The sequence below is a fragment of the Lissotriton vulgaris genome, chromosome 1_1, assembly GCF_964263255.1.
Source record: "Lissotriton vulgaris chromosome 1_1, aLisVul1.2, whole genome shotgun sequence".
NCBI classification, from domain to species: Eukaryota; Metazoa; Chordata; class Amphibia; order Caudata; family Salamandridae; genus Lissotriton; species Lissotriton vulgaris.
In genome coordinates, this window is record NC_141685.1 from 839,117,583 (window position 1) to 839,144,971 (window position 27,389).

General features: G+C 46.2%; 1 protein-coding gene across 1 annotated transcript in view; it reads right to left on the reverse strand.

Annotated features, from left to right (window-relative positions):
- Nucleotides 1–4,703: 4,703 nt before the first annotated feature.
- MYOC (myocilin) overlaps nt 4,704–27,389 on the reverse strand; it is a 97,388-nt gene continuing 74,702 nt past the window's right edge. Inside the window, exon 3 of the mRNA XM_086957593.1 lies at nt 4,704–6,742. Within this exon, the coding sequence (XP_086813719.1) occupies nt 5,958–6,742 (785 nt within the window). The 3' untranslated portion in view covers nt 4,704–5,957. The remainder of the gene's footprint in view (nt 6,743–27,389) is intronic.

The following is a 27,389-nucleotide window of genomic DNA, read 5'->3' on the forward strand; positions in this document are numbered from 1 at the left end:
TTGCTGTCAGTTTTACAACCAACTCCAACATTGCGTCACTTTTGCGCCAACATACGTGTCAGAATGTCTGACGCATCTGTGAATCCTTGGGCCATTGGGCACTATATTGTAAGTCCAGGGCATCCATGGTGTCACAAGGTGTCACAAGGACATTTGGCGCAGGCACAAGGAAACTGATGCATCGATGCTGATGCATCAGTTTCTAGTAAATGAAGCCCTAAGGGCCTCATTTACGAGACCCTTGCGCCACCACTGTGTCACTTTTTTTGACGCAGCTGTATCGCAATCAGTACGCCACACTGCGCCATATCTACAAACTGATGCATTGGATCCTATCCGTCAGTTTGTAGAGCCCTGTGTCACATTATACCTCTGCCAGGTATAATGTATGGCGGGTAGGCGTTCCACACAAAAAAGCCATGTAGAACTGGCGCAGTGAAATTTACAACATTTAACTGCATCACTCTACGACTTCACTGTGTCAAATTCCTTATGCCTGCTCGGACCATGACGCAGGACTATTACAATGGGACTCGCTTATATGTTTTGATGCGTCTCTTTTACGCCAACAGAATGGTCAGAATGTCTGATGCATCTGTGAATCTTTGGGCAATGAAGCCCTATAGTGTATGTACAGGGCATCCATGGTGTCACAAGGACATTTGGCCTAGGCGCAAGGATACTGATGCATCAATGGTGATGCATCAGTTTCTTGTAAATGAAGCCCTAAGGGCCTCATTTACAAGACACTTATGCCACCGCTGTGTCGTCACTTTGTTTGACGCAGCGGTGGCGCAATCAATGCGCCACACTGCGCCAAATCTACAAACTGATGCACTGGATCCTATCTGTCAGTTTGTAGAGCACTGTGTCACATTATATCTCCGCCAGGTATAATGTATGTAGGTAGGAGCTCCACACAAAAAAGCCACGTAGAACTGGTGCAGTGAAATATACATTTCAATGCGTCACTCAACGACTTCACTCTGTCAAAATCCGTAGGCCTGCTCAGACCCTGACTCAGGGCTTTTACAATGGTACTCGCCTATGTGTTCTGATGCATTGCTGGAGTTGCATCTGTTTTACAACAATGCATCATTTTTGTGCCATCAGATGTGTCAGAATTTCTGATGCATCATAATCCTTTGCCATAGAGCCCTGTATTTTAAAAACAGGCCATCCACAGTGTTGCAAGGACATTTGGCGCAGGCGCAAGAAAACTGACACATAGATGCCAATGTGTCCGTTTCTTGTAAACGAGGCCCTAGAAGAATCATCTCCTTAAGCAACACCACATCTCTGCATAATCATCAGATTATTTGGGTCCCTACTGAAAGGGAACAACCTTATTTAGCCCACCGCTTCCCTCTCCTCATGAAGGCATGTAACTTAACACTTCTCCCCTGTAACACTTTTGATTTTCCACTTATCTCATCCTTGCATCAGTTTGTATTGCGTTCTATTGCTAAATAGACAGGGTTGGTCTCTATGATACACTTATATAGAAATGCCCCAAAACCTCCAAAGATGTCCTAAGAAAACAATGAGATCCTCCTATCAACGTGCACATGTTCTCAAAGTGAGTACCCATGGAGTTGGAATCAAAAGTCACCACTCCATTAGGTATGCTTTTCTTGACCAAGTGTTGGAAAGAAATATTGTATTGTAGATATAAGTGCACAATAATATTCTTGAGCTTGATATTCTAATATACAACCCCTCCAAAAATATGAGCCAGGTGGTCAAATATGCATTTATCTGGATATTTATTAATTTCCAGGTTTAGAGCCTAAGCCCTGTGTCCAGTTTCCTCCCATCAGTGATTCCAGCTGTCCCCGGCTCCACTCCCTTTGCCCAGGTTGTGGCCCCTACAAATCTGATTGCTTGCTCTGCCCTATGTTTTTCTCTCTATTGAAAAATAAAAATGCACAAGGATGCTACACGACACCTCACTCAAATATTTACCTTCCATTTTTGCTTATTGTGGATGTCATTTATACCCAAATGTTAATTATGCAAGCAGCTAGACTTCTTATAATCTGGGATGACATCCACAGTTTTAGGAATTATCAAGAACGGCGATAAAATTATCGCCACTTTAGCGTCAGGAAACTGCTGCTAAAACGGCGAAGGGGCTTGATAATATGCCCTTGTGAATTCCCATAGAAGCCCAGGTTCACACCAGAACCTGGGCTTCTATGGAAATTCACAAGGGCATATTATCAAGCCCATTATCGCCGTTTTAGCAGCAGTTTGCTGCCGCTAAAGCGGCAATAATTTTATCGACCCTATATGTTATGATTTTGTCTAGAAAAAGAAAGTTATCGGAAGCTTTGCTTGCAAACCTATTGTGTGGAAAACCTTGCGAGGATCCGATATTTAAGTAGTGGCGGCTCCTCGAGGTAGTGCTGCGGGGCGGTGGGGCTCAGTTCGGCCGTATGCCGGATTTGACTAACCCCCACCCTGCCCCCCCCCCACACCGCCCCCGCAGCACTCCCTCGAGGAGCCGCCACTGTATATAATTTAAATTAAGGCGTAAACTGACCCTAAGAAAAAGTGTCAGGAGAAACATCAAAGTCCTTTAGTATAATTGAGGCACTAGGAATGAAGATGGAAGTTAGGAAGTTGTTGATGAATGACCTGGTGGGTGAAGAAGAAAAATCCACTGTAAGGGGAAAATACTTCTGTTTGTAAATTGTTTCCATTAACTCGGAGATGCCACTTTTGATCTACAATGGTTTGACGACTTTGCAGCTAAAAATGTACCACCTTTGCTCATTAATCGACTTCCTGCCTTTGTACATCCAGCAAAATATTATAGGTAACTTTGTGATCATCTGTTCTTCTGAGAGCAGCAGTGGGGAGTTTTCAGAGAAAGTCGAAAACCATGATCAGGCAATTACCTGCAACTCATGCACTGCCCTGTAATCTTTTTTTTATTGTGTTACTCACTTCACAAAAATTAGGCCTCATTTTCGTGCCATGTCTGCGCAGCGCATGGCCGTTGAGCTGAAACTAAGGAACACAAGCACTGGCAAAGTCAATAGGTCAATAGGTCAATAGGCTACTTATCTTTTGGGTTTTGCCAAAGCTTATTTTGTTCTGTCTACTTTTTTTTTTAGAAAACTTTATTGTAGCAGGAATGGGGATCAGCAGGGCTCTGCCAATATTAAAAAGAAATAAAATGGTTAGAAGCAAATATATGTTTTTTGGTCTCAAAAAGCACCTATTTCCATAGAAGTCGCTGGCAGTATTGTGGATGTGGATAGATGAAGGGAGGTGGCTGAAAATCCCTCTAAGTAATTATATTTTGCAACATTGATTGAAGTAAAAGTAAAATGTGTTGGCTAAATCCAGACATAAAAAGTCCCTACAACCACGGCAGGTACCACAACTATATCCTTGACAGGCATAGGTCACGGCAATGCAAATCCATCAGTAGCCTGTAGGGCTGGAATAATGGTTTTGCCCTTGGAATAGTCAAGTATCACCCCATTGCCAGCGAATAGTGTTGGCAAAATGTAATTTTGCCTATAGGGGAAAATCCAAGTGACGACTCTGGCGCTTAGACTGACTAACTTTGTGAACACCACAGAGGAGAACTAAGGCACTTATTTATGAGCGGCTTGCACCGCTAGAGCATCACTTTTTTTGATGCTCTGTCGGCGCAAGCCTCTAAATCATACCTGTGTGGCTTTGCATGGCCTCATAGATCTGGAGCAAGCTGTGTTGCCTTGCTCTGCTTCAAGGGAGCAGTGCAGTGGGTTTTCCCACGCAGCACCCATGGATTTTGACGCTACTCCAGATTTAATTAATCACGTAAAACTGGGGCAGCATCAAAACCTTACGTCTGCCCAGAGCAAGCATAACGAGGAAAAATGTTCCTATTTCTACTTGTTTTTTCCTCTTTTCATGTGTGCTGCATTCTGAAGTACAAGAAAGAGATAAATGCCTCTCTGGATTGCTTTTGTGCAGGAAGGTGTCCTGTGCCATTACTGGTTTTTAACTCGGAAAAGGGTGAACTACACGAGGATTGAAAAATGATTGTGTGCATCTCGGCATGTTTTCCCCATTACCAGCAATAAATTCCATCTGCCTTGGACAGGTGGAACTATACTTTTCACAGTGTTATTTCAAGGATTTTGTGGGCCCCAGGCAAAAAATATTTTGGGGGCCCCTGTACAGAACAATTTAGAACTTTATTACACATGTTCTGCCAATTCAAGCCTGCATGATGCCAAACAATGCTAAATTCTGTTAATCTTTCACAAGGTCATGCAAAATCAGGTGAAATATGTCTTTCCTGTGACCCCAAACATGCTTAAGATGACATAACATAGACAGACGGAGGTAGAGAGGGAGAGAGGTTTAGACAAAAAAAGTAGACTAGACAGAGGTCAAATAGAGAGAAAGTTCACTTTCCCAGGCGGGCCCTTGGAAGGAGGGGGCCCTGGTCAATTGCCCCCTTTGCCCATACATTAAAAACTCTCTGCTTTTCCTGAAGTAATACCTAGGAACCTGTAATCTCCTTTCACCCGGAACGGGATTAACGTTTCACTTGTAACTGGGACCCAAGACCAGCACTGGTGAGTACGAAGGTTAGTTGCATGAGCTTTCAAGTGGGGACCTGAACGATAAACTACCAATAGGATATGATCAATATGCGAGCAAAGTCCTGGCATTTACCAAACAGAGACCTCTGTTAATCAAAAGCTAATGCTGCAAAGTATGCAAACAGCTTAACGGCAGTTTATTTATTTATTTATATCATTTATAGAGCGCGCCGCAACCCTACGGGCATCCTGGCGCCTGTAGGGCACACCTGGTTGTGGTAAGCATCCAGGTATGCACTGGAGCAGGTGCTAACATGAAGAAATAGCAAGTTGTGGCTCCTCTAGTTGTATCATTGGTGAAGTTACTGATGGTGTGCCTTGTCTTTGAGTGGAGGCAACCGTCTACAGACCATCAGTGTTACATCTGCTTCTGCAAGGCAAGGTTGTGAAGAACATGGATGTGAAAGTATGCAGAGTCGAGAAAAGTCCACTGAATTGATAATATGACCTTAACATATTTTGCATGCAGAATAACGACAATATGGGTGATATGGTATGGTCAATGTACTGAATTCCTTCCCCGGAATATCAATGTGCAAATGTGGGTCAGTCTAAAGATGTTTGTTGACCAGGAGAAAGGACTTTAAACTTGAGCTGATGAAACTCCATTGAGAGTTAGGAAAATACTTGCAGATAAGTGGTGTAAATGTTTTGGGCAAATTGGACATCAGATATCAAGGTTAAAAATTAAGAAGACACAGGGAAATGCTATAGGATCTGCCAAAAAGCATGTGAGGGGAAGAGATGGAGCCCATCTGAAATGTACTCATCTCAGCAGCAGCAAGGTTGGCAGCCGAGTGTACTCAGCTGCCATCACCTGCATGTATTACTGTTTCTATGATCTAAAAATCATTGCATTATGGACTTGGCCAGAGCAATGCTATTAAAATGCTTCTAGTTTAACTCCAACCCTCATTCGGGCATCCAGGCTGTTGGCAAACTAATGCATTAACATTTGATGCGAGAAATATTGTATAATGCAAAGTAAAAAATAAACACATAAAAAGGAATAGTAATATTTTCTTGAATACATAGTAATAATGCTGAAAAAACTGCACTAATGCCAACTGTGGCCAAGCTGTTTACACCTCGACTGTATTCCTGATACTTTGACTGACTCCTGAAAGTAAGTCATTCGGATGGCATTCACTTTAGCCAATAACTGCTTCTCTCCTTCCCAGAGCCCTGTAATACAATCAGGGACGCATTGTCATTTGCTTGTTGAAGCACAGAGAGCAGGAATGAGGTGGTGGTGTCTATGGTTCTTCTCTCAGCTCTTTGCTCCTTGTTTTGATGGTGAGTTTACTAATCCCCAGGTTCATGAGGTGTGCCATTATTATTCATTCACATCTTGGACAACCTTATGTCGTACATGACCATGTTGAAGTTGTCCCAAGCAAAGATCTTCTTCGCAGTGGGATTGTAGTCGATCATGCTATTATAACGGTAGCGGTTCTCAAAAGGGATGTTTAGCTGCCTGCTGGACCCAGTGTTGGTATTGTAGGCAAAGTTGACCACAGCATCAGGGGAAGAGTAGCTGTTGACGGTGTACAAGCTGCCGCAGATCATGAATGCATTGGCAACCGACTGTTTACGGAGAATGGTCTCCCAGGTCTGCAGAACGTCCAGGGTGTTAGGGTCCAGCTTGGAGAGGACTATGGCACCCTTGGCTTTGTCAGTGCTGTAGATTGCCCAGAGTCCGGTCTCATCAACGGCTAGGTCAATGTCTGTATACCCTCCCCATGAATAAGCGAATTGTCCATGGTAGCCAGCGCCTGGGAGCTCTTTTTGAACACGTAAGCTCTCAGATCTCAGATCATACCTGGCGAGGATCCTCGACTTCCGGCGCTGGAAATAGAGGGAGCCTCTGTAGACAACTGCTCCTGTGCTCTCCATGGACCTTGGTAAGACATGCACCTTAGCGGGGTAGCCCTTCATGAACTGGTCCAGGTCATTGTATTCATAGACTTGCCGGATGTCGGTGCCCACCGCGTTGATCCTCCAGGTGGTGTCCAATGTGTAGGGAGCCATGGGTTCCGGGTCTCTCATCCACACGCCGTACTTGCCAGCAATGTTCTCTGCCCTGCGGAAGCTGACAGGCTCTCCTACCCAGACTAAGTCTCCACAGCCTGCAAGAAAAGGAAAAATAGGATCCTTTTACCTCGGGACTCAATAGAAACATTTACCATCACCTCCTGCTCAGTTTTTATGACACCACTGTGGCTTCACATTCACAAAATCATTCTCTGAAACACAGACAGTGGATCTGTTCCTTCAAAACACAACAAATTCTCATGTGGAGCTTTCAAATAATCCTAAATCTTCACTTTATTCAATGCAGTTTATTGAGTTAAGAAATATGGTACTATGTTTACAGATGAAAGGCGTTATACTGGTATATCATCGTTTTAGCCTGGGGCTTGAACATTTGGATTACCCCTACCAGTCCTGTTAGCATTATTATTTTTGTTTAAATTACCTAATAAACATCTAACTAAAACATGTACTGTTGGTTGTCCTCTTTGTATTGGTAGCTTGAAACAACTTGTATTTTTAGGTCTGGCCTTTGAGACATGTTTAGCTGTCTCACTAGATTAATATTTTCCAAAACGAAACATATATGATATCCATATTTAAGTCTCTCACTACAAGTTAGCCGGAATAAGTGAGGTATTTACCATACCTGGTCAATACATTACCCTGGAATGAGTTATTTACCACATGTGGTAAATCACTCCTGTTCTGACTTTTTAACGGGAAAATGAGGCATAACATGCGGAAGTGGTATTTAACACACCAATTTCTTCATGTTTCACCTTTTTCCAGGCATTTTTCTCCAATACATTTTGGCAGGTTTGACCGGCCAGAATTTATCAAGGGAAAACCGCAAAACTGTGATAACTACCACACAACTCGTAATTCTGATGCCTGTGCAGACACGTTTGCATATGGATCAGAAGATAGCCCGGCAAATATAATTATGGCCCTAAATGGGCTTTTGGTCAGCAGTCTCCATCCATTTATCTGTCAAATTTTCATTTAAATTGTGCTTCCACTCATCACAGCATGCAGCATTAGTGACTGCAGAAAGCATGAGTAAGTTGTTCACATCCACATAAAAATAATTCATTTCTTTTTAGTCAGAATGCTCTTTTAAAGTGTGCTTCTTAATAGTTTTTTATATTATATTTAAAAGAATTGCTACTTTTTTTTTGCTTGCTTTCCAGGTACCCATTTAGATGGTGGTTTACCTTGTCTACTTTTTAAACTTACTGTTATGAAGTGTTTATAAAACATTGTGATATTGTACTTGGGGGCAATTTTAGAGTTTCTTTGGGGAATGATGACAGGATACTTCCTGCCGTCTTCCTAAAAAGCAATGATAAAATGCTTTGGCACCACTAAACGGATTTTAACATCATTAATAAAACAGCTACACAAGTTAATTTCTTTAATGTAACAGTTTTATTGTAAGCATATGGTGACCACATTTATGTGGCAGTCTGCTTTCTTTTCTTTCCATTTGTTGCATATAACAGCTTCAGGAAATAATAACAAAAAAACATTTACCCATTGCATCATCATAAGGTCAGACCTATTTACTTTGCCAATGCTTCTTATAATCCTCTGCTAAGCCGAAGCCTCATAACTCTCAAATACTGCTGAAAGGAGGAAGATGTTGAAACCTGTATTACTGGATGTGAATTATGAATGGTACTGGAGGCGTAGGAGACATTATTAGGGGTCTGTGTTCTCATTGCCCATATGGCTATAGGACAATGTCTCAAGGTCGTACAAAAGCACAAGGTCAGTAAAATGGCTGCAGCACAGAATATGGCATCTTAAATTATATAATTGAGTTCAGTGTTTCAGATGGTGAAAAAAACGTGCAGATACCCTACTCCAGAGAACCTGTTTGCTGGTACTCTCCAAGTGAAAGTATTACAGAGCTATTGAGATGTACTGGTACTCCCCATCTCAAAATACAGAAGCATAAGAAATCAGTACCTGAGAGTACATGCCCATTTAAACACTGACTGGATTACTAGACAATGGATTATGGGAGCTTATTTCTAAACCTCTGGCAAAATATATGGCAAAATATATAGCATGCATAAAATGAGTTTTTGTTCGAAGCAATGGACTGATGTAATTTAGCAATGGATTTGTTACTCATTCATATGCTCGTACCCGACCACAGTATGCTGCTTTGTTGTTTCCTTCCCACTACCTGTGCTCTCATTGCATTCCCTGTGAGGGACCTTTAAAAACGTGATTTTTTACTTCAGCCCAAGTGCCCTGGTAATGTTTCGTAATCTCGACTAGTATTACTGTATTCGGACCCCTCTATACACCGTAGTGTATCCTGAGGTTCGCTAGCAGGTTGGCTTTCCAGCTGCACTTGCAACCCCCGGCAACAAGCACTTCTTGCAGAGGGATTTGCAAGGAGCCAGTAATCAACCTGGAACCTACCTTTGCACTTGGTAACATCGCTACAACGCCAGAGTGTGGGTTGCCCTTGCCGCTCCTGGTCAGAAGGGAGTAGTTGTGCATGTGGCAAGACAATTAGAAGCAGCCCACCATGCCTCAGTGGGTCGATGGCTTGTCTTGGCCTGTCTTGCTTTCATCATCAAGGTTAGTCCTGTTTAGGTAGAGCCACTCCATTAATCTGCGCCATAACGGCACTAAAGGCTTGGTGGCGCCTAGAGGTGGAACATTCTGGTGACGGGCAAGCCTCAAATAATCACGGACAAACAGTAAGAATGAGTGACAATCTGTGAGTGAGTGTAAGATTGAGCACAAGATAACCTGACATACTAGAGATGTTAGACCTGGCACCTTGGCGTGGGTCTCCCTTCCATTTTTTGCTGTTGCCTTATGTGTTTTTGCTGGTGTTAGATGCTTTGGGCACTTGCCACTGCTGTCCAGTGCCACAGTGCAAGTGCTCCCTATTGGAAATTGATGTCTGGTTTAGTGATTCCATGTTTGGCTGGTTTGGTTTACTTGTCAGACCCTAGTACAGTGCACTGAGTGTGCCCAGGGGTTGTACACCAAATGCTGCTGGTGGGTTTGCAGCACTGGTTGTACCACACATAGAAGCAGCCTGTAAAAATGTGTCCCAGGTCTGCCATTGCAGAGCCTGTGTGCAGTCTGGGCCTGCCATGTTGACTGGGCAAGTGCACCCACTTGCCAGCCCCTAAACCTTCCCTTTATGTCAGACACCCCTATGGTAGGCCCAAGGGGAGGGTGCATTGTAAGTATAAGGTAGGATAAGCCCTGATGTGTGTGACATGTCCTAATAGTGAATTACAGCCATTTTCACTATTGCAAGGCTACATATTCCCCATAGGTCAGAATGGGCACTTTGATTATTAAATTTTATAATCCTAACTGACTCAGGGAACTAGGTAGAAATTCGAGTTTAGTATGCCTGAACTCCGAATGATAAAATACATCTTTTAGTGAAGTTGGTTTTAACATTCTGTGTTTGAAAATACCACTTTTAGAAAGTAGGTATTTTCTTGTCTAACTATCCAAGACTGCCTCTGCTAGGTTGTCTATTACTTGTCTGGAGTTTGAGTGACAGGGGCTGAGGGATTCCAGGAGACAGGGTGAGTCAGCACAGTGCTGAAAAGAGAGATCTACATCTAGATGGGTGGGAGGAGTTGCACCTGGGACCTATATAGGACTGTGCCTTCCCTCCACAATTCTGGCTCCACCTCCTGTGGTGCGTCTGATGTCTCTGCCCTACACTGTGAAAGGAAAGAAGGAGTCATGTAAACAGAGTGCTCCAGGACTGACCAGAACTGGTTTGGACTAGGCAAAGGCCTCTCTGCCTTCAGAGAACAAAGAGAAACTCTGTATAAAAGAGGGGACCCAAACCCCAGAACTTTAGATCACTTTTGGGAACCAAGAAGAAACCTTTGCTGAGGAGCGGAACCAGAGAAGACTGAGGAGAGAATATCCCTAAGCTGAAGTGCTACTTGGGGGATTGGCCTGCAGTGGTTGCCAGACTGCCAAAGAAAGGAGAGAGGAACTTTGTGTGTACTTTCATCAACTTGTAAGAATCTCCAAGGGCTTGAGAAAAGAGCTTGCTTCCTGCTGAAGTCTCAGGGACAACAGACTTCACCCACCAGCTCCCCAAGAAGTTCTTTGGAAGTGCCTGCAGTTGTGTTGGACTTTCTGAGAGCGCATCGCATCGCTGGAGAAGAGGATCGATGTCGCAGCAGACGCCGCCGCATCACCGGGATGCGTGTTTCAGGGCCTGTCATGACTCGCATCGTTGTTAGAGCACCCCGCACAGCCGAGGAAGAGGATCGACATCGCAGCAGACGCCGCCGCATCCACGGAAAACGTGTTGCAGGGCCTATCGCACCCCCAAGAACAGCTGAGTCATCGCAGGGCCCCCAAAGCGCCTCGCATTGCCGGAGAAGAGGATCGATGTCGCAGCAGATGCCGCCGCATCACCGGGAAGCGTGTCGCAGGGCCTGTCATGACTCGCATCGTTGTTAGAGCACCCCGCACAGCCGAGGAAGAGGATCGACATCGCAGCAGACGCCGCCGCATCCACGGAAAACGTGTTGCAGGGCCTATCGCACCCCCAAGAACAGCTGAGTCATCGCAGGGCCCCCAAAGCGCCTCGCATTGCCGGAGAAGAGGATCGATGTCGCAGCAGATGCCGCCGCATCACCGGGAAGCGTGTCGCAGGGCCTGTCGTGGCTTGCATCGTTTTTGAAGCATCGCACATCGCCGGAGAAGAAGATAGACGTTGCAGCAGACGCCGCCACATCACAGGGAAGCTTTTCACAGGGCCTGTCGCGGTCCGTATCGTTTCGCACCAAGAAGAAGACGACATCTTTATTTCTTTGCAACAAATCTTCATTGCATCACGGCGTTGCTCGCCACATGGCCACAGAAGCGCAGTAAAAAACCGACGCATCACCTCCCCTTGCAGAGAAGAACCAATGCATCACCATGCCCTACGCAGCACTTGGGAATCAACGCATCACCGTTCTTGCGTGTAAGGAACCGACGCATCACCTTCCCTGCAACACTTTCGTTGTATTGCGTCAATCATTTTCAGGTACATTGACTCAAAGTGTCGCAATTTACATTAAGAGACACCTGAGCGAATTCTACCATTTTAAGTACAGTATTGTGGATTTTTGTCGTTTGTGGTCTTGTGTTAAATCTATATAAAAGATATTTTTAATATACAACTTGTGTGTTGTCCATATTTAGTGTTGTCACTTGATTACTGTATTTGTTCACAAATGCTTTACACACTGCCTTTGAGATAAGCCTGTCTGCTTGTGACAAGCTACCAAGGGGGTGAGCAGGGGTTATTTTAGGAGTGTACCCACTTACCCTGACTAGACGCAAGGGTCTCTATTTGTCACAGGTACCTACCTATGCCAACTAGAGACTCACAAATCTAACAAGAGATAATACTTGATATATGGGACGTCTTTGGCAAAAGAACAACAGATTAACTGAAGTTAATTCTTAGTACGGGACACCAATGGCAAAATTCTTGACCTAGCATCCTGTATGTGATTCTTGTCATAAAGGATATCATACTAGAGGTAAAGCTTGACTTAAGGGTCACAGATGGTATATGGTGACATTAATTGCAACATTCCAGAACTTGTTTATTATATGTAAGTGTTAGCATAAGGGAGCACCCACTGCAAAATGTGGGTTCTAGTACAATTGAGATTATTTTTGCATATGGGGGCACCATAGTAAATTTTGAAAAAAGTGGGTCAACTCCTGTGATACTTCAGGTTTCATTCGCTTGGCACACCATAAAAGGACTTATATATTTTAACAAGTGCCCTTTCATTGCTCGTGGCTTTTTAACAGATTTATGTGAAACGTTTGCTTTAAAATGCACTATTTGGTCATTTTTATTCATCATTTTCTTGTGGGGAGAACCCGTTACCCCTGAACCTATTCAAAAGAGCTCTGGTTCATTCACTTTGCTCAGTATAATTTAGGGAAAGTAATGTACTGCATATACCTCATCACTTTCAAAGATAATGTCAGCACCCTAATATATGTGGATTCAAAAGAGTAATTTGTGTTGTATTTTTATATCTTTTTTGGAAATCTTTTTATTTAATTTTTGTTCAAGACAATACAGGTCATACAATATAAATAGCATGGAATCATAAAATACATGAGCGGTGTCTCTGCAGGGACCACCCAAACGTTGCATATCAATGACCTTATGAAAAACAGAATACAGCACAAAATGAAAGAGTACAACATTAGCGTTGTCCCATATCTTTGCGCTGTGTGTATGAAAGCAGTAGGAGCCCAATACATGATCTCCATCGAGGGAGAGGGGGTGAACAAGGCGGGGTGGAATCAAGGGAAGGGAGGACTGCATCTCTCACACATTGAACATGGAAGATCCCAGGACCTACTGCAGGCTGTAGCTCAATTGTCACTAATGTTGTCTATTTTCAATTGAAGTCTCGGGGGAGGGCGAAGGGCTCCCTCAGTCTGTCCAGTTTTGTCTGAGCTGCAGTTAGAGTAGGGGGACTTTCCCTCCCTCCGATGAGTTGGCATCGAAGTTGTCATCTCGTTCGGTGTTTTGGTCAATCAGTCTATCGATCATATTGCCCCAGAACTCTAGATCCGGCTCCGCATTGTTGTCGGTATGGACACTCCACAGCCAGCACTCTTCTGCTACTGACCACTCCAGAAGGTCAACCAGCCATTTGGCCTTTATCAGGGGAAAGGGATATGGGAGGGTTGGGCTAGCCCAGGTCTATGGCTATTAGACTTCTAGCCAGCAGCAACCCCAGCTCAGCAAATCTGTACATGATGTATTTACCCTCCTTGGGAAGAGGCAGTAGCCCCAGGAGGCAGTGTTGGATTGTAAGCTCCGCATTCACTTAAGTCACTCTGTGCACCTCCTGCAATATCTCACCGCAGAAGGGCTGTAGCTGTGGGCAATCCCATGTGACGTGTCCAAAATCTGCTGGGAGTACACCACACTCCCAGCAGTGTGGTGCACTCCCAGCAGCACCACACTTTGGAACTCGTGGGGTGTGCCACCTAAAATCTATGTCGGCATTGCGGTGTTAGGGTAGCCCTATATAAATAATAGAACTGTGTCCGTTTAAACTCGCCTTTACTGGCCACCTCCCACCAGGGGTGTTCTCCATTTTCTGTCTGTGAGTGGGGTCTCTTGGGGCCCGATGTAGGTAATAGGGATTTTCCGAATTCAAAATACCGAGGCGGGCCGAATCGGTATTCTGAAATCGGAAAACGAGATGTAGCAAACAAACAGCGAAATAATACCGAATCGGTCGGCATCGGTAATGTGAATCGCTACGTACCGATTCGGCACGGACCGAATCGGAAAGTACCGAATCGGCTACCACCGAATTGGAAATAGCCGAATCGGCTACCACCGAATCGGAAATGGCCGAATCGGCTACCACCGAATCGGAAATAGCCGAATCGGTAAAATCCGAATCGGCAATTACCGAATCGGAGGCATGAAAACACACCCATGGGCAAAAAGCCCATAGGAATGCATTGAAGAAACCAAATTGGTAAAATCCGAATCGGATTTTACCGAATCGTTAAAATCCGATTCGGTAAAATCCGAATCGGTAAAAGCCGATTCGGTAAAAGCCGATTCAGCCAATGAGGTGGATCCCCCCTCCCCCACCCAAACAGGGAGTGGCAACCCTGGCAGGTGCAGCTAATTAAGAACTTTCTGGAGAGCCAGCCTGAGCTGAACACTCACAGTTAGCAGCAGTGGGAGTAGGAGGTAGAGAACTGTTCAGAGCAAGATGGCAAACCAGAGTGAGAGCCAGAAGTCCAGCCAGAAGAGGAAGCCAAAGTTCAGCAGCATCGAGCTGCAGGTGTTGGTTGAGGAGGTGGTGAGGGTGCACAGGCAGCTATTTGGGAAGCTGTCCCTCAATGTGCCGGACAGCACCAAGAGGAGGCTCTGGAGTGAAATCGCCCAAAAGGTCAATGCTGTAGGTGTCACCCCCAGGTCCCTTGATGAGCTGAAGAAGCGCTTCTATGATATCCGCAGCCTGACCAAATGTAAGATGGCTGAGATCCAGAGGCAAGCTGGAGTCACAGGTGGAGGCAGGAACCCGGCGCCACCCCTCACCGAGCTGGAGGAACTGGTCTCCAGCACCATTGAGAGGGAGAGCGTGACCGGAATTGGGACCCTGGACAGCTCAGCCAGAGCTACAGCTACAGGTAAGAAGCATGCGCATCATGACACACCCTACCAGACACCTCCCCATTAGACACAATGCACAGCCAAACCCCAGTACAGTACTGTAACCAACATACAAGAGACAAGCATCATGGTACATGTAGTCAGCAGAAGTTAGCAAAATATGGCAGTGCAGAATCACAAGATAGGAAACAGTGGAACACATTCTAAGGAGATGCAAGGACATGTGGAATGCTTTAATTGTACTGACTGTAATACATCGGCACTCAATTTACAAATGCTTCTTTGTACCTAGGGGCACCATCAGGCGGAGAACCACTGACAACAGAGGCAGCAGCACCAACCACCAGTGCAGTCGCAGGCCCGAGCACGAGTCAGGCTGCCGAGGAGGAGGAGGAAAACACCATAGGGCTGGGTATTGAGGGAGACCTGGCAATTGACTATGATTTACTTCACTCCCCACAAATGCCGAGCACACCACCCTTGCTGTTCTCCCCAGAGAACTCCCCGACAAGGGTCCTCCATCCACCTACACCAGCTCCTGCCACGATTATAGCTGTGGCTCCAGTAAACCCTGTCCTGGGAGCAGGGGCTCAGGCCCCGGCCAGCACCACACCCCCACCAGTGGCACCCCAGCCCACTCAGCAGGCCGGCAGCAGCAGTACCCGGCGCCGTGCCATTCCCAGCACTGCAGCGCCAGCACCGGAGGGCAGTGTCTTCCTGGGCCTTGAAGGGAATATGGTGAAAATCCAAAGGCAGCAGGCGAAGTCCATCATGGCCTGCCAACGCCAGCTCCTGCAGCACAACCTGCAGATGGGGGAAATGGTGAAAGGTTTCAAGGCCTTTGTAGATACCAACAAGGAGGTAGCAGCAGGTCTAGGCAGGCTAACCACTGCCATTACCCAGTTATGTGGCAGACTAGAGGAGCATGAGCTGTCGCGCAGGCGGGATGCCCGGGTGCAAAACCGCTCCATAAGCCGCCTTGCAGCTGCAACGGCACAACTCTGTCAGCGCGGTGCCAACATGGAGTCAAGTCTCACCCAAAATACTGCCGAGATAACAAGGGGAATGGCCCGCATCACTACAGCAATGGAGGCCATGATTATCTCAAACACTGCCGCAAATCCTGCCCTGGACCTGGGGGATGCTGGGGACAGCAGCAGCCGCAGCAGCCCGGCCAGCGCTGCGTCAGAGCCACGCAGGAGCACCAGGCGCTCCGCAGAAGCCGCTGGACATTCTGAAGGGGGTGAGGGACACCCCAGTGGGGCTGCCAAGCGCTCAAAGAAATAGGCTTGCAAGGGCGGGTGAGGCAACCTGGACCTTAGGCTTTTGTTTTCTTAGCTATTACACCTTTTTTTGTTGCACATCAGTGCAGTAACTGTGTTGCAACAGTATTAAAATTTTCTTTTCACCACAACCATTTACCTGTCTGTGCATCTGTACTCACTCAGAAATAGTTTTCTGTAATCTCCTCACGTCTGTATCTGCCATCACTTGGCGTAGACACCCCAGCTGGCTGTGTTAGTGGCACAGCTTCGTCGTCGTCATGGTCCTCGTAGTCAGACAACTCCACCTCAGTGCCCTTCTTCACCGCAAGGTTGTGTAACATTGCACATACAGCTATGATCTTGCAGCAGGTGATGGGGGTATACTGCCTTGCACCTCCACTCTTGTGCAGGCATCTGAATCTACTTTTCCAGATGCCAAAGGTCCGTTCGACGACATTCCTTGTGCTTTTGTGGGCCCGGTTATACCTCCTTTGGCTGGGTGTGGAGGGGTTGAGGTAGGGGGTGAGTATGAATGAGCGGAGGGCATATGCACTGTCGCCTGGAAGGGAAAGGGGTAACATTACACACATGCATACATGTATTACACCTAGCTACTTTGTGTTATGGGGGTCTGATGATGTGTCTCACCTAGGAGGTATCCTTCACCAAATTCGCCAGCCATCAGCCGTGCATAGATGCCGCTCGGTTGGAAAATATAGGAGTCGTGGGTACTCCCTGGGAATTTTGCAACCAGGTCTGTGATGGTGCACTTCGCATTGCAGATCACCTGCACGTTGATGGTGTGCGTAGACTTCCGATTGCGGTATATGTATTCTGTGTCCGCTGGTGGGCAAATCGGAATGTGCGTGCCATCTATGCAGCCAATGATTTGGGGAAATTGTGCCATCTGGTAGAAGTCAGCTTTAGTTTGTAGCAGTTCTAGTCAAGTCAAGTCAAGTCATAAAATTTGTATAGCGCACTACATACCCAGAGGGTTTCAAGGCGCTTAGGAAGGGGAGGAGGATTATTTGTCAAATATCCACGTTTTAAGCTGCTTTCTGAACGTTAGGTGATTCTGGGTGAGGCGAAGGTGAGCGGGGAGTGAGTTCCATGTTTTGGCAGCCAGGTATGAGAAGGATCTGCCTCCCATGGTGGTCTTGTTGATGCGAGGTACAGTGGCGAAGGCTTGGCTGGAAGAGCGAAGTTGGCGGGAGGGGGTGTAGAAGGACAGTCGAGAGTTGAGGCATTCTGGTCCGATGTCGTAGAGTGATTTGTGTGCGTGGGTAAGCAGACGGAAAGTAATCCTCTTATTGACGGGTAGCCAGTGGAGGTCTTTGAGGTGACCAGAGATGTGTTCGTTGCGTGGGATGTCTAATATGAGCCTGGCTGAGGCGTTTTGGATTCGTTGTAGTTTCTTCTGGAGTTTAGCGGTGGTACCTGCGTAGAGGGTGTTTCCATAGTCCAGTCGGCTCGTGACTAGAGCGTGGGTGACTGTTTTCCTTGTTTCGGAGGGGATCCAGCGAAATGTTTTTCTGAGCATGCGAAGAATGTTAAAGCAGGAAGAGGATACGGCGCTGACTTGTCTGTTCATTGAGAGTGAAGAATCCAGGATGACGCCAAGGTTCCGTGCGTGGTCTGTCGGGATGGGTGCATTTCCGAGGGCTTCCGGCCACCAGGAGTCGTCCCATGCAGAGGGGGATTTACCTAAGATGAGGACTTCTGTTTTGTCTGAGTTCAGTTTCAGACGGCTTTGTTTCATCCATTCGGCGACTTCTTTCATTCCTTCGTGTAGGTTAGTTTTGGCGGTGCTGGGGTCCTTGGTGAGGGATAGGATCAGTTGAGTGTCATCCGCGTAAGAGATGATGTTGAGGTTGTGTTGGCGGGCGATGGTCGCGATGGGGCTCATGTATACGTTGAATAGGGTGGGACTGAGTGAGGATCCTTGTGGTACGCCGCAGATGATTTCAGAGGCCTCGGACTTGAATGGTGGGAGGCGGACTCTCTGGGTTCTTCCGGTGAGGAACGAGGTGATCCATTCCAGTGCCTTTCCTTGGATTCCGATGTTTCTGAGGCGTTGTAAAAGGGTGCTGTGGCAGACTGTGTCGAAGGCTGCAGAGAGGTCGAGGAGGATGAGGGCGACTGTGTCTCCATTGTCCAGTAGAGTTCGAATGTCGTCTGTTGCTGCGATGAGGGCGGTCTCAGTGCTGTGTTTGGCTCGGAAGCCAGATTGTGAGGGGTCGAGTGATTTGTTGGCTTCGAGGAAGGCGGCGAGCTGGTTGTTGACAGCTTTCTCGATGACTTTGGCCGGGAATGGAAGAAGCGAGATGGGGCGGTAGTTTTTGAGTTCGGTGGGGTCTGCTGTTGGTTTTTTCAGAAGGGCGGTGAGTTCAGCGTGTTTCCAGTCTTCTGGGAAGGTAGCGGAATTGAAGGAGCAGTTGATGACGTCTCGGAGGTGCGGAGCTATGACATAGTCTGCTTTGTTGAAGATGTGGTGAGGGCATGGGTCTGTGGGGGATCCAGAGTGGATGGAATTCATCAGGCGGATGGGGTCCTCAGTGGAGATTGGGTTCCAGGCTGTAAGGGTGTTAACGGGGGGAAGATGGTCAGCTGATGGTAGGGTGGGTTGGCTTCCTGGCAGGGAAAGAGATGTATTGGTCCATCCTGTGTATCATGGCGTCAAGGAATGTGTGGAAGAACCTTGACAGGCTGCTCTGGGTCACCCCTCCTGCCGCTGCAACTCCACTTTGATAGCTGCCAGACGCAAGCAGGTGTAGGCTGCATAGCACCTGGACGTGTGCTGGGATGGCGTGTGCCCTTGGGGTGTGGTGGTCCAACAATGGTTTGAGGTCCCTGATGAGCTCAAGAATGGTGTCAGAGTCCAGCCTGTATCTCTGTAGGATCTCTGCCTCTGTGAGCATGAACAGGGTTATCCTCTGTCTGTAGACCTGTTCATTTCTTTGCCATTCCCTCTGTCCTTCCTGCTGTAGCCGTAGCCGCCTCGCAATGACATAAAAAGCTGCCATCCTGCAAGTTGCAATGCATTTTGGGGCTGTTTTTATGGGTTGGAGTTGGTTACCACCTGATTGTAATCCATGGTAAATACCGAGTGAATTCTACCGAATTTGAGCCGAAATCGGTGTTTCTGTGCCTCCCTACATCTCCCCATCTGTCCGAATCGGGGAATTTCCCGATCGGTGATTCAGACGAATCGGTAGGTTCTCCGATTCGGCTCATGTCCGATTCGGTGTATCTATCGAATCGGTACATGGACCGAATCGGCTTTATTCCAATTCGGTGTGTCTACCGATTCGGTACATGGACCGATTCGGATAATTTCCGAATCGGTGTCACTACCGATTCGGTACATAGACCGATTCGGTTATTTTCCGAATCGTTGTCACTACCGACTCGGTACATGGACCGATTCGGTGTTTGCATCCGATTCGGTGTGTTACAGATTCGTTACATATCCGATTTTCGGTATGTACGTATCGGATTCTTTTCCATTCGGTACTCATTCCGATTCGGTTTTCGCTCCGATTTTGACTTTTTTCTTTGCCCTACATCTCGATGGCTGTATACCGATCGGTAAGGGCCCAAAATCGGTATTTTCGGCCGTTACCGATCGGTAACGGCCTACCTACATCTGGCCCTAGATCTCTATCCCAGGTGGCGCGTTATGGTACAATATTTTTTTGTCTGTCACTTTTTACATTTAGTCAGGATATGATGCATTTTGTGGAGTCAGTATTCAAAATCACCGGCAACACATGAGATTCTCCCGGCTCTTCTGGGAATGATGTCTAGATCTCTTGGACCATGCGTGATGTGCTCGCATACTGTAAGAACTGTCCCGATCTATTCCAAAATAAGTTCCAATCTCCTCCAGGGACAAAAAATCACCATTCAGAAATAGATTTCCTGCCCTCTGATAATCCCTCCCCAGCCATTTCGAGACATCTGTAGTTCTGTGGTTTGCGAATGAGGTTCGAAGGTTCCTAACCTGTTCAATAAAGGTCGTCGGAAATAGACGATTTTGGAGTCAGCAGACCGTAAATAATGAGTGTAGCGTGTCTGAGTGTTTTCGCATGAGTCGATATATGAGAACACTCCGTATTCAAGGATTTAGTTCAAAACTTCGGGTTCCATTTTGTGTACGGCAGCCATTTTGTATGGTTGCACTCACATAGGCCCGATGACTGTGGCCGAACGAGTCCTTGAGACACGTATGCCTTAGCTGACTTCTGAATGACCTGGCCGAACTAACTCCTTGCCCGAGGCCGACCTCGCTGAGACAGTTCCTTGTTAAGCAGCTGGTCTGATAAAGATCAAAGAGCAGGACATGCCCGAGTTTATGGTACACTGCTCCCACCTTTCTATCTCACTTCCAATCTGTTTCTGCCTTACCTTTACCACATAATCACTGATTTGGGTGGAGGGTTTTATGATGGGTTTGTCTGGCCTGATCGAACAGGATATTGGAAGGTGCTTGGTCATTTCTGGTGGGCTGGACAACGGAGAATGGGATTGTCTGAGATTGTCGTCATACGCTACTCTTAAATTGTGACATTGCTATTGGTCAGTTTGTATGCACCCAATGCTAATTTGAAATATTGCCTGAGGTTTGATTTTTGGGATAAATGACCATGCTCCGCTCATTGAAATTGTGCAGTCTCTAGCGAACCACCCGTGTGTGCTTCGTATATCTCTGTTCCTGGTTGCAGCCAATAAACTTTGCTCCTTGACGTCATCAAGAAGTATCCTGTGTCTCTGTTTGCCAAGACAGGGGAACTCGAAGGCATTGGGCGTTCTCCCTGACGCCGCTGGGTTCTAAAACCCGGTCTCTCAGTTGGCGCCCAATGTGGGGCGACTTCAGCGGTACCGGTCCAAGCCCGAAGATCGTGAGAAGCTTCGTGTGAAAATTCTGGATGTCGGCGTTGTCCGAAAGACTTTGCTGCGAGGTTTCCCGCTTTCCGACGGCTACGAAGGACTGCTGCCCTGACTGTCGCCCTGTTTTGGAGCCGTAGACGTTTGTAGAGCGAGACGATTGACGGGTCTTCTGGTGACGCCATCGACATTTCAGTTAAGTATGAGTGGAGTGTCTCCTAGTTCTTAGTTTGTTTTTGGTATCCCTTTAGTGGATCGCTTTGATTTGGTACCTGCAGGCCCCAAAGCCAAGGGACTCGTGTATTCGCAAGACTATCATTTTGAGATTTCCCTTGTTGTTTGAAGCTAGACTAGTGTGCACGATGCCTGGTTTTAGCAGACTTGGAAAATTGTTTGGTTGTGTTTGTTCTAAGGATTCCCAGTTAGAGGATTCGTGTCCGGTTCCTCCAATTGGAACTCCTACATATGAATTTTACGTGAAGCATGGTGTGGGCCCTATTAGCTATAATGAGATCTGGGTAAAATATACGAGGAAAGACGGTGTCCTACAGTGGCCCCGTTACGGTAGTTTTGAGACTGAGATTTTAGATAATCTCGAAGCGAAATTGTTCAAAAAGAAAGCCCGGCCGGCAATGTTTGACTCTTTCCGCATATGGCGTAAAGAAGCCAAACAGAAAGAAATTACATTAGCGAAGAAGAATAAGTGAGAACGAGGTATGTCAATGGTACAAGCTGCTGTTGCGTTTAGGGATAATGAGGAAGAGCAAGAAAGTGAACAGATGCTCAGGGTGAAGAAGTTAGCGGTAGATAGATGCTACCCAGTTTTACCGCGTAAAGAACAGGAAGAAAAGAAAGATCTTGCGAAGGATCCTTTAATGTCACCACCTCCTTATGTGCAGAATGCTACGGCACCACCGCCGCCAGTTGTGGCTGTGCAACCTCCGGTTGTTGTACCACCCGTAATTCCTCCACAGTTAGCTCCTCTTCCGTTGCCTACTGCTCCTTTGGCGCATCCTCCTCAGGGGCCGCCAACTTTGCCTTCGTCTGCTACTTCTACGTCTGCTTTTAATGCTCCTTCTGCTCCGACTCTGGATTCTTCTACTGTTCTTCCGTCTTCCCTTATTTTTCCATCTTCTCCTTCTACTAGGCAGCGTGTGACTGCTGCTGTTTCTGGTTTCTTTTCTCCTTTGTTGGGACAATTGGGTATGTCTCCGGTGCATGAGGATAGACAATTACGTAGTCAGTTGCCTGATACCAATGAGCGTGTAGTATTGGATCACATGGCACGTAGATGGGTTACGTATACCTCCCAGTATGATCTTGAGGGTATTATGGATGTTTTTCAGCAATGGAAAGCACCTAAGCAACGATACGTTTTTGAAATGATGTATGTGTTCCTCCATGAACAATCGATGGACGAAGTGGGTAGAGCACCTGAAGAATTGTATCGAGTGCGTTCCGAGTTTGCGAAACGAACGATTGTGAGTCTTCTCGACATCGAAAGAGCGGTGTCGACGTTATTGTCGTTTCCTAATAATGCTCCTTCTGAACGATTGTTGGATCCTGATACATCAGTTAGGAGAAAAGCGCGTCAGGTTGCGTGAAGTTCCTCCAGTTTGGAGACCTGCTGATGCAAATGCTGTTCCACCTGTTGTTGCGCACTTTCAGCGAGTATGGGTACATGTTCCTTGGAAGCGTGCTGAAGTTCTAGCACTTAAGCAGACTTTACCTGATCCGAGGAAAAGTCCGGCGGGATATTATAAAGAGCTCACTCAAACTGTGGGTTCGTGCGTTATGAATTTAGCGGACATAGACATGTTGTTTGGTAATGGTGTTCCACAGCCTATCTGGAATGTGATTCGGCATACGGATCATGATCACGAATTGGGTGATACATGGGTTAATCTTGTTGCTGCGAATGACAGACAAGTTGGAGGTGCCAAGCCTGAAGATCTATTACTGAACTTCCTGGTAGGATAATTATTTTCATGAAGACCTTGATGCGCGAAGTGCGTGTTAATTGGGACAAGTTGTCCGCATGTAAACAGAAGAAAGACGAGACTGTGTCTGATTTCTTCACGCGTTTTGAAGAAACTTTTGTAGATCATAGTGGACAGGATATGGCTACCGAGGGTGGTCAGAGATTGTTCGTTGACAAGTTTGTACATAATCTACTTCCCGAACTATGCAATAAGTTGAAGGATTCTGAGAGTGCTTGGCCCGTTTCTACGTCAGCACAGATTTTAGCTACGGCTCAGTACTATGAAAATAGGCGCAAGGATGAGTTAGAGAAAGCGGATAAGAAGACTAAGGAATTGAAGACTAAAGTTCTTCTACAACAAGCTTATCCACTCCGTGTTAATAGTCAGCGTGATTATCAGCAACCTCAGCAGTATTCGAGAAACTCGCAAAGGACCGAGTCTTCTCAACAGCGTTTCCCGTATGGGCCTAATCAGTGTGCGTATTGTAAAGAAGAGGGCCATTACAAGAATAGATGTCCGGTTTTATTACAGCGCACGAATGGTGTTTCTGCTGTACGAGGTAGAGGTGCTCAACAAGCACCTAGAGGTAGAGGTCGCGGACAGAACGTACGTCCTTTGCCTCCGCAGAACTCGATGAATAGTTTTGATCAACAGCAGAGTTTGTCTGGTAGGACAGCACAATACTATGTGGATGATTACTATGTTGAAGGTGACAAAGCAAATGATGATAACTGTTAGGACAGCCATGGACAAACAGAGGGAGTTGTTTCAGTTCCAGTAGATCAGAGTGGACCCTATGTTGAAGTGTTTGCATCAGGTGTGTCAGAGCCTTTTCTGCTAGATACTGGTGCTACAAAGAGTTCTATTATGCATTCTAAACTCCCTGGCGCACCTTTGTCTGGCTTTGATAATGTTTCTGTAGGTTTTTCTGGCGCCCCCGTTACGAATCCGATTTCTGCTCCATTGTCTCTTTCTGTTGGTCCTCGTAAGTTTGAAGCACCCCTTCTTTTGACTACAGGTTGTAATGAGAATTTGCTGGGATTGGATTTGTTGAAGAGATTGTATGCGACATTGTATTGTTCTCCATCAGGAGTTCATCTTATTTTGGGTGAGAGAGTGATCTCTCCAATGTACCTGTCGAAAGATAGTCTTCCATCTGAATTGTCTTTGTTACCAGATTCATTGTGGGCTACTGGTCCAAATGATGTGGGCCTACTGGACATTCCCCCATATGTTGTGACACTGAAGGCGAATGCTAAGTTACCGCGCATTCCACAATATCGTATCTCAAGTGATGGTGAGCGCGCACTTTTAGCGATTATTTATGACTTGATTGATAAGGGTGTCATTGAGGAAACGAGAGGTAATGTGTGCAATAGTCCTGTTTTGCCTGTTCTGAAGAGAACTGATCCTTCACAGCTTTCTGTTTATAGGCTTGTCATCGATCTTCGCGAAGTGAACAAAATTGTTATTCCACAATTTCCTGTTGTGCCTGATATTACAGCATTGCTGACTCTGATTCAGGCTATTGCTACCTGGTTTTCGGTGATTGACTTGAAGAATGCTTTCTTCAGCATCCCGATTGCCATAGAGAGTAGGGACATCTTTGGATTCTCTCTAGGAGGTCGCAGTTTCCACTTTAAACGCGCTCCTCAAGGCTATTGTGAGAGTCCATCGATCTATAGTCAAGCTTTGAAGACACAACTTGATCTGTTGATTTTACCTGATGGTGCAGCCCTTATTCAATACGTTGATGATTTGCTAGTTACAGCTGATACTGAAGAGATTTGTAGGGAAGCCACTTTGTCGTTACTACGTCACTTGTCTGATTGTCATCATAAAGTTTCTCTCTCCAAGTTGCAATTTTGTCGATAAGAGGTAACCTACTTAGGTCACCTCTTATCGAAGGAGGGAAGGAAACTGACCCCAGAAAGAATTCAAGCTATTGCGAAAATTAGTGTGCCTACGACACAGAGAGAAGTACGTGCGTTTTTGGGTATTACGTCGTACTGTAGACAGTGGATCCCTAATTTCTCGTTACTAGCGAAGCCTTTGATAGCTCTTACTGTTAAGGATACTCCAAATCCTATTGCTTGGACTGACGAATGTCAAACGAGCTTTTCTGAATTACGCAATGCGTTGTGTTCGGCTCCTGTGTTGGGTACTCCTGACTACAGTAAGCCTTTCACATTGTATGTTCACGAGAGAGAGGGATGTGCATTGTCAGTGCTGACTCAGCAGTTTGGCGATAAGCAACGCCCATGTGCGTACTTTTCGTAGACTTTAGATCCGGTAGCTAGAGCGTTGCTGAGTTGCTTGAGAGCCACGGCGGCAGCGGCTGTTTCAATTCGACAGTCTGCTGGTTTGGTTATGGACAACACGCTAGTGGTTATGGTTCCACATGCAGTGGATACCTTGTTGAACCGTACGAAGACACAGCATTTAACTAGTGCTCGGTTGTCGGGTTATGAGTTGACGTTGTTAGCGAGTCATGTACACATTAAACGATGCAACACGTTAAATCCAGCCACGTTGTTGCCGATTTCAGTTGAGACAGATGATGATAGTGAAGAGCATCATGACTGTTTTCTGAGAACTGAAGAAGAGACGAAAGGGAGAGTAGACCTTAGGGACACTCCTCTTCCTGAATGTGATGGTACTTTGTGGGTTGATGGTTCGTGTTTTAAGTTGCCGAATCGTGATACGACTGCGGCATATGCTGTTACGACTTTGCATACGATTGTTGAAACTGCACGTATCCCACATAATTCAGCACAAGCAGAGGAGTTGATTGCATTAACGAGAGCGTGTGTGTTGTCGAAAGGAATGAAAGTGACCATATATACTGATAGCCAATACGCCTTTGGCGTGGCTCATAGTTTTGGACGTTTGTGGCGTGAACGTGGATTTTTAACTTCGCATGGGACGAAGATCCAGCATGGACAATTGGTGAATGAACTTCTCGAATCTCTTACTTTGCCATTACAAGTAGCGATCGTGACATGCAGTGCCCATAAGAAAGTTACGGATCATGTAGGCCGTGGTAATGCGTTTGCGGATGAAGTTGCGAAAGAAACTACGTGAAATGTGATGAATCGAATGTATGTTGCGGGTCCGGCGAGATGGGTTCAGGAGAAGAGTATGTGTGAAGATACGATTGAGAGTGTGAAATCCATTCAAGCTGAAGCTACAGAGGAAGAATTGAATGAATGGAGAGAAAGAAAGGGTAGATTGGATTCGGATGGTTGTTGGACTGATTTGTCAGAGCATCAGAGATGGTTGTTGCCTAATGCGTATGTGCTTCCGGTTGTTACAATGGCTCATGGAATGGCACATATCAGTGTGAAAGGGATTTCCAAGTTGTTGGCTCCGGTTTGGCAGAATCCTGGTATTCCACAATGTGCAGAGAATTCGGTTAAGAATTGTATGGTGTGTTTGATGTACAATCCTGGTAGAGGAACTTCTACACCAGCTGGTCATTTTGCTCCTCCTACGTATCCGTTCGAGGCTTTGCAGCTAGATTTTATCCACATGGAAAGATGTAACAACTTGAAATATGTCTTAGTGGTTGTTTGCTCCCTTTCTAGATGGGTAGAAGCTTATCCCCTTAAGGACAATACTGCCTTGTCCACAGCGAAAGTTTTGATAAAAGAATTTTTCCCGAGATTTGGAATGCCGAGATTTATCTGGAGTGATAATGGGAGTGAATTTGTGGGTCAAGTTATGAAGAGAGTGTATGAGGGACTAGGAATCCGGCAGAAATTTCATGCTGCAAATCACCCCCAATCAGCTGGTTTAGTCGAGTGCTATAATGGTACTCTTAAATTGAAATTGGCCAAAATCCAAGCGAGCACTAGTCTACAGTGGCCAGATGCTTTGCCTTTAGCGCTTTTGTCCACGAGAATGACTGTGCATTCGCGAATGGGATTGAGTCCGTATGAGGTTGTGTTTGGTCACCCGGCGAATATTTGGGGCGTACGAAGACCAACGAGGTTTAGTGACCTCGAATATCCAGTGCTGCTTGACTACTTGCGTTAACTGACGACTAAATTGCGTGTTTTACACCAACAGGTTCATGATAGCCTTCCACAAGCTTCAGAGGATCCAGGCCATTCTATCGAACCTGGCTCATGGGTCTTCGTGCGCAACTTTCAGCGGAGCAAGAACGATCAGCCCCGCTGGACGGGACCCTATCAAGTACTTCTGTCGACACGATCTGCGGTCCGAGTGCGAGGCAAGTGAAACTGGATCCACGGAGTGCATACTAAGCGGGCACCTTTGCCCTTACCATATGATAAGTGGGTCCAGGAGGGACTTGCAGATTCTGAAACAGACATTGTTCCACGATTTCTACCATTCAGCGATGCTCGTCTGATTGGTACGAACACTGAGAAGGAAAGTAATGATATTTTACAAGAAGCAG